Raw genomic sequence first — 7,828 nt, forward strand, 5'->3', positions numbered from 1 at the left:
TAATAATATTTCACATTATTTCTGCTCTTACTGTATTTTTGATCAAATAAATGCAACATTGGTGACCACAAGAGTCTTCTTTCAAAAACATTAGAAAAATATTACCGATCCTAAACTTTTGAACAGTAGTGTATATGCCAAGTTATAATGCCCTTTTTTATCTTTCAGTTATCTTTTCTTCAAAATAAATTATTTTAACACCTGTTTTGCCGCTTTACAGTAGCACAAATATGATTTTCTGCATATTGTTTATAATAAGAAGGGTATATGCACTGAAAAGAAAGACAGTGACTTTAAATATTAGAGTTCAATTTTAACATATTTAGTGCCATGTTTAATGGATTTTTGAGTGCCAAGACTACATGCAGAACTGTTTAATGAATTCACCCAGAGTCTTCTGTCAAAGAGAAAGTGAGATGTAAAATGACAAATGATTTATATTTTCAAATGCATGAAATGTACACTCAATAAATTCAGGAGGAATTAAACATATACTTACAGAAGTAACTCTGATTAATGTCTTTCCATAATGATGCAACAGGGAAAAGAGCAAGCAACTGCCAGATAAAACCCATCCAGAGGTTGAAGTTGTTTATAATTCTGTTTTAAACTTACACAAGGTTGTGTCTTTCCTTTGGCGCTTCACCAAAAGTTACTACCCACAAGTCTGGGTTGTCACACAGCAGCTGCTTTTACGATCTGACTCATATCTGAAAGGCATGGTTACATTTTCATGCTGTTTAATCCTGAACGTGAGGTGCAACACATTTCCTTTGACAACCTGCCCAAAAGACAATGCAGAATGTATTAGCTCCTGTTTGATGCTTTTTAGGTTAATGGTGTTTTTAGACAGATGAACATGCCATTTTGAAAGCCCTGTATTGCAGCGAGGGTGTCAGATTTATTAAGCTTTCTTTTCAAAGCCGAGATAATCTGAACAATGAAGTGTTTGAAGTAAACAGTTTGAGATCATATTGAAAATTCTGATTATCAATTCAGTTCAACTTAGTGTTTTGGCAAAAGTCTCAATTTGGTGTCTATATAAAGCACACTTCATTCAAACATAAATATTCTTTCATCATGTATTCATATTTCAGTGTTTTTTGTCCAAACAATGAAAGTCAGTGAGGTCCAGTATTGTTTGGAGCCCAGAGACTTTCAAAATATCTTTACTTTTGTTTTTGATAGAGACAATATTATCACCTTCTCAAAAACAAAACCTCTCTTTTTTTAACCCTAAGCAGTCTTCTAGCTTGTATTTGAATCTTTTTCTCCCCCATGTTTCCTTTTTTAATGCTAACGCATATCTCTATATCTGTTAAGCACACAGATATTATGACAGTGAAAGAATTTGTCCATTCCAGTCCATCTCAAAATACCAGTCTGTTGTGCTTGCCAATTGTCAGCGTAATTTAGCTTTTCGTTCATCCTAGTTTGGTACCGTGTATTTGGAAGCCAACTGCATGTTCGTGCTCATCATTTTAATTCTACATAGTCTTTTGATATGTAGCATCTGGCATGTTGCAAGCCGAATCGGCACCTCCCCAAGCAGTAATTGACAGGTTACAGTGCCATTTACAAAAATACATTAGTGTTATTTTTGTGCCAATTTTATGATTGCCACAAAAATGTATCTGTATTTGTATATTCTCTCTTTCTTTCTCTCTAATAATAACAGAAATTTGGTAAATTTGTGAACATTATTTTAATATTCGGAGCTTTAAATCTAAGCACCTCCATTCAGTGTTAATGGAAAAGTACAAATTAAGATAACAGGTAAAGTTTGTCAAGACAAACCTAGATTTTGGCTTGCTGACCTAGTGAAAAATAAATATACTTAAATGCATTTGAAATACATTTATTTCATGCTAAGTATACTAAACATACATTTTCACATTTATGTACTTAATAAAAATGCCCTGCAATTGTACCTGCAATTTGTACTATACTAAACTGGTAAAGTCTGCTAAATTGGAAAAACTAATTTTGTACTTAATGCACTTTAATTGTGCGTAAGTAGTGCTGAAGTACAATTAAAGATATGCTTAGTATATTTGATTGTGCTAAAGTGGAACTATTGCAAGTACACTATAATATACGCAAGTATATTATTCAAAGATCATACAATTCTCATCAAAAGTGACATTAAAACACATTTTAGACTTAATATTAAGAAATGTGCATTGTGCGCAAGTAGTACGCCAAATAAAGTTTAATTATAATTTTTATATCAGTAAGTCTCAAGTTATCTGTCAGTAAATGTTAATAGATTTTATCTATACTTAGTATGCATTCAATAAATGTATTTTAAATATATTACTTTTTTACTAGGGTGTTTAAGTTTAAAATAATTCTAAAAGCGTGAAATTTAGGTTTTACAAGCCATACATATAGGTATTTACTTTTTGTATGTGGGTGGATGGATGGATTGTTTTGGATAGTTGCTGTGGCATTTCTAGGGTATTTGTAGTCAGTTGCTTTTGGTATCTTGGATAGGTAGTTACAGAGAATATCAGAACGTCTACATAGAAAATTAAAGGGAGGCATACAAATTCTGACAACCCAAACTTTAATGCACATTTTCGAATTTTGCACACGCACACACACATACATAGGGGTTTACACATTGCGTTCTTCAAATGCGGTACACTGAGTGTGAGTTAACCACTGGATGTTACACTCAAGGCCGTGCTGTAGTCTTTATCCAGAATCTCCATATGGCACTGCTGCCAAATTATCTAGCTTGTTGAGAAGCAGTCTTGTTGAGCAGCAGTCCATATCTGTGTACCATTGCGTTTGTAGAGCAGAGTGCAAAGAAATTAAGAAAGTAAATTATGCAAACATTTTGTTGACATCTTAATTAAATATACTATACACAGGCTTTTAGAGATCATTCAAAATACCCATGCATACTTCCTCCTCCATATCTTTTGTGCATTGCCAGGCAGGATTTCATTTAGATTTCTGTCTTATCATCATGAGACTTTCCACCTAAAAACATGTCCCCTTTCCTAATTACTTTCCCTCTCCTCTGGGTTCCAGCCTTAACCAGTTTCACTTCCATTGCTTCCCAGTGTGCTTTGAGCTGGTTTTAATGAATTTTATAGTGCCCTTTGTTCTCATTAAGACTTTGCAGAATCATGATTAGGACTACCTCTCTTAAAATCTCCCAGTTGGGTGTTTCTATCCACAGCAAGAAACTCAAAGCACTACCTTTTTCCCAGCACTAAATTAAAACATCACACACAGGCTGTGAACAGTCTGATTATTTTTAAAAGCCTGAAGTCTGAGCTATTTTCAAATGGCTCATTTTTTTTCTTCAAATGCTCTTCTTGCTTTCCCTTATAATTAGAATTTTCTCTTATAAATGGAATGTTGATTTCAAATTTTCAGTATGCTGTGATATTACCACAGCTATAACATAAAATATAAAATAATTTCTATACTTAGAATTATATAAAAAACAATACTTTTAATCATTATTAATTATAATTATATAATGTAATAACATTTTTCTGTTTGTTCAAGCATCTTAACCATCTCTTTAACTGACCAGCGGCAGGTTGGTGGAGTGTTTGGGCAAACTTCTTCGGCCTCAGTTCTGTGTAGTGGCATTGAAATGACACACTTCTGCTTTAAACAAGCTAAAAATACTTGCTCAAAATTCTGCCATTCTAGATTAATTTCTTCGGCCTTACATATTATGATTAATTATGCGTGAAATCATCTCTTAATGATATTAATTGATAACTGGATATCTCATTATCTTGCCTGAAATGGGATGTCAACTTCATCAACTTCACACAGCTTACTTATTTAAACCGAAAGAAAACTAAACATACTTGCTGCAGATTTTATTTTTCATTTTCCAGATGCTTTTAAAGACGTCTTCTGTGTTATACTCTTATTATTAGAATCTGCCATCAGCTGTTGCTGGACAACAGCAGTTCACCTAGTTTTACATTAACCATTTTTCTATTGTGTATTTTAAATGATTTATATTTTCCCCTTATTCTCATTCGACAGATAATCCCACCTGTGATGCCCAGAGCATCTTATAAAACGTGCATGTTCTGTCTATAATTACCGTGCTGCTAGATATTATTGCTGAAATCTCCCTCTTGTATGTCCATTCATTGTCGACGCACATGATTAATGAAGTTGCGTCGCGACTGAGGTTTTTCTCAGGAGACTTTTCAGTATGCAGTCTGTTTGTTTTAGAAAATTACACAGGGAAAGTAACAAGCATTTAAAGGGGTCATATGATGCAATTTCAATTTCTCCTTTCTCTTTGGAGTGTTACAAGCTCTTGGTGCATAAAGAAGAACTTTACAGAAAGTTGCAAAGACAAAAGTCTCAAATCCAAAGAGATTAAAGTCAACCATGCCTACCTAAAACGGCTCGTTCTAACAGGCCCCTCATATCTACGTCACTATGTGGAAATATTAGCATAATGCCGCCCAAATGTGCACGCAAAGAAAGAAGGAGTGGTTTCAGGAACAACAGTAGTGTTGATGCAGCCATGTCAGGAGACGCTGTGTTTCAGTGCAAAAGCAAAAGCACTGTATTTGGCCTTCCGGAAGTAGATGCAATTAGGAATCATTGGTTAAGATTTATTTACAACAGAACAGCACAACCCAGATGTTCGAATTTGTGCAATTGTTCTAAAAAAAAAATGGGTAAATTCCGACTTTGCTATGACAATCTGGCGCGTCTGAATCAGCGACTGTAAGTATGTTTTGTTATTAGTTTAAGTATTTGCTATTGACTGTTCAAATGCGGAGTTTTGCGCAGGGCAGAGTAACGCATCGTGTGTGTGTGTGTGAGGGGAACAGGGTCACATAGCAGGAGAGTGAACTGCCTGTCAGAAATCGTAGCACATCAGCTGTCTTAACCGCAGCTTGTGTACTGCATCATCACTGTGTCTGTCACGCAACTCTGTTGCCCTTTTGGGCTTGAACTGATGGTAAAACTAACAACATTATTAACTGTCTTGATATTTACTTTGAAAGCTGAAGCTCGCGATTATGGTAAGGGGCGTTACATTTCCAACGCGTGCTTGTGGTGTTCGGCCAATCACAATGCACTGGGTCAGCTAGCCAATCAGAGCAGACTGCGCTTGTCAAAGGAAGGGGCTTTGTTGAAAACAACGGGTTTGAGAGAGGCAGGGCATAGAGGACCTACAATAATGTACAGTATTTGAAAAATAATGTGTTTTTTGAACATTAAAGCATGTCAACATATTCTGTTATACCAAATACACAAAATAATTATCTTTAAAATAGCATCATATGACCCTTTTAAAGCTTTAGACAACATGCAAGTTTATCTGTTAAATATTTTATTTTTTGTAATTTTTGTAATGCATTTATATTTAATATTGCCTTATTGTTTTTATTACTATGGACCAAAATTCAGACATTTTAATTCACAGAGGTTATAGCCACAATTGTTGCCCAGTAATAATTTCAGAAACTTTAGAACCACATGCATCATTTTCATTAAAATTACTGGCCCCTAAGTTTATTGCACATTTCTATTTAGCTGGACCGACTCCGTGGGGAACTGAACCTTTTATCAGATGTGATTTTGACAAGCAATAACACAGAGCTATTAATATTTAAATATGCAAGTATCTATTGAAGCGTGAGCTTCCAGTTTGACGAGAGAAACAACTTTTATACATTTTTATTAGATGTGGGGAGGAAATCCCCCGGTGCTCAATGAAATTTCTGCAGAATGTGCTCCAGTGTACCTTCCAGCACACCCGAGAGGGCGTATTTGGGAACAGTTTTGAGGTTTATGCCAGATTTAATTTGCTCTGGAAAACCTACAATCTAATATACATCAGTAGAATCTGATTTGTTATGTTCAGGGTTACAAATAATAGGGGATATTACTATTATTTAGCCAAGTAAATGGCTGTTTTCTTTATAAATAGCTCAACATTTTGAGTCATCCAGGAAACAGGGATATTTAGCACTGTAGACCTCCACATATATGACTGTCTGTCGAATATAAATGACAGTCTGTTCCACTTCAGCCACTTTTCATTCTCATATTAAGATTAAGGGCATATTGCAAGCCTCTGGCTTTTTTTCTCTCCCGTTTAAGCCCAATTATTTATACAGTGCTCTGTTTATTTAGAGATAATATAATTATTTCATCCAAGTCCACTTTATTAGTTGGATATGACAATAATGCTTGAAAAAAAGATATCGATTGTATAATGTTGCCTGGCACAATTTTCTGAATGCTCGCTCATTTAGATGCTCTAGTAGGCATCATTCTAAAATGTTGTTGCATTCTATGTATTTCCCTGGTGTGCTTTCTAGGTGCTTATTTTTCCTTGAAAAGGAAAGAGTTTATTCTATATTCTCCTATTCTTCTTTTATTCATACTTTTCTTTGACATACATTTTTTATATCGCATTGTTCAGTATACACTCGGTCCCAGAATACATTAACCTTGATCTAACTTAAGATACATAGAGAGAAATTGAGTCAGAGCTTCTATGCAGAATGCAGAGTTTGTGCATCTTTGTGTCTTTCACTGTTGTCAGTTTATCCCTTTCCATCAGTCCTTCTGTCCGATGTATACTTATTATTTGCTCACATTGCTTTGAAACCCATCTTCTCACTTTTTCCCCTCTATTTTCTTGTTTAAACTCAAACTGTATTTTCTTACTCTTTCCTCAAGTCTATAGTACTTCAGCAGATCTAATTTAGATATACAGTCATTCTTTTGTGCACTGCTTTTTTCAGTTTGCTTTTTCTTGTTCTCTTTGAGCTCCTCTACCTTCTTTTAATGCTTCCCCGTGATATTTATGCCATATTATGAAAAATAATCTCTTAACACCATTTCAAATGTATCCTATCCACTTACACTTTATTCACTCCTTCGTTTTAAATTATATTTTATCTAAACCAAATATTAACAAATACATAGAATGTCTATTTCTACTAAGTGCAAATAGAGACTGACAAGAGTTCAAATCCACCTCAAGTTCCTAATAAGCCAGCATTAATTTATGACTTTAATAAATAGAATCATATACACTGAATATGTAGCATCCTGTTATACAATGCCCTATAATACACTGAGGTGAAAATAGTATTTGCCACTATTTGTAATAAGTATAAATATATAAATAGCATCTAACAATATTTACACTTAGTGCAAAGAAAATACTGCTATTTTCACTTAGTGTAAATAACATCTAAAGCTATTTGCACTTAGTGCACTTAAATAACACACAAATAGCCTTTGCCTAATATTATACATTTTATATGTTTTATTTAAATGACCTGCTAAGTGCAAAAAGGTGATGTTTCATGGCAATTTGATCAATAAAATGAAAACCATTTGAACAATAATGCTAAATGAAGAGAAGAAAAAAAATATTGTAAATTATGGATAATGTACATCAAAATAGCCAGTAAACACTAACGTATGAGCTTTTAACGGACAATGCTGCTCATATGTTTTTCTGTAGATTTTGCTACAATGATGTGCCAGAAATGTAGGATTTGTGTGAGTGACAGATGGATGAACATGAGACTGTGCTTTGAGTAGATTGTCTCCTTTATCTTCTGCTGTCTAGGCAGAAGAACTTTGCCCGTGGCATCGAGCAGCAGCTCCCGGATGGCATGGTGGTTGCGTCTGTGCCGACTGAAGCCCAGTGTCATGAGGAGCTGTCTGACCCAGTACCTGATCCAGAGTACCTGACTGGTAAGAACCTATGAATTCCTGATCAATCACTCAGCATCTCAGTGGCTAAATGTATGTATATATATATATATATATATATATATATATATATATATAT

General features: G+C 34.5%; 1 protein-coding gene across 1 annotated transcript in view; it reads left to right on the top strand.

Moving 5' to 3' along the window:
* Nucleotides 1-7,828, top strand: part of LOC107558325 (astrotactin-1-like) — a 191,598-nt gene that overhangs the window by 150,774 nt on the left and 32,996 nt on the right. The window contains exon 14 of the mRNA XM_016241980.1: nucleotides 7,604-7,731. Within this exon, the coding sequence (XP_016097466.1) occupies nucleotides 7,604-7,731 (128 nt within the window). The remainder of the gene's footprint in view (nucleotides 1-7,603; nucleotides 7,732-7,828) is intronic.

Source organism: Sinocyclocheilus grahami, unplaced genomic scaffold (assembly GCF_001515645.1).
Source record: "Sinocyclocheilus grahami isolate Dianchi unplaced genomic scaffold, SAMN03320097.WGS_v1.1 scaffold21.1, whole genome shotgun sequence".
NCBI classification, from domain to species: Eukaryota; Metazoa; Chordata; class Actinopteri; order Cypriniformes; family Cyprinidae; genus Sinocyclocheilus; species Sinocyclocheilus grahami.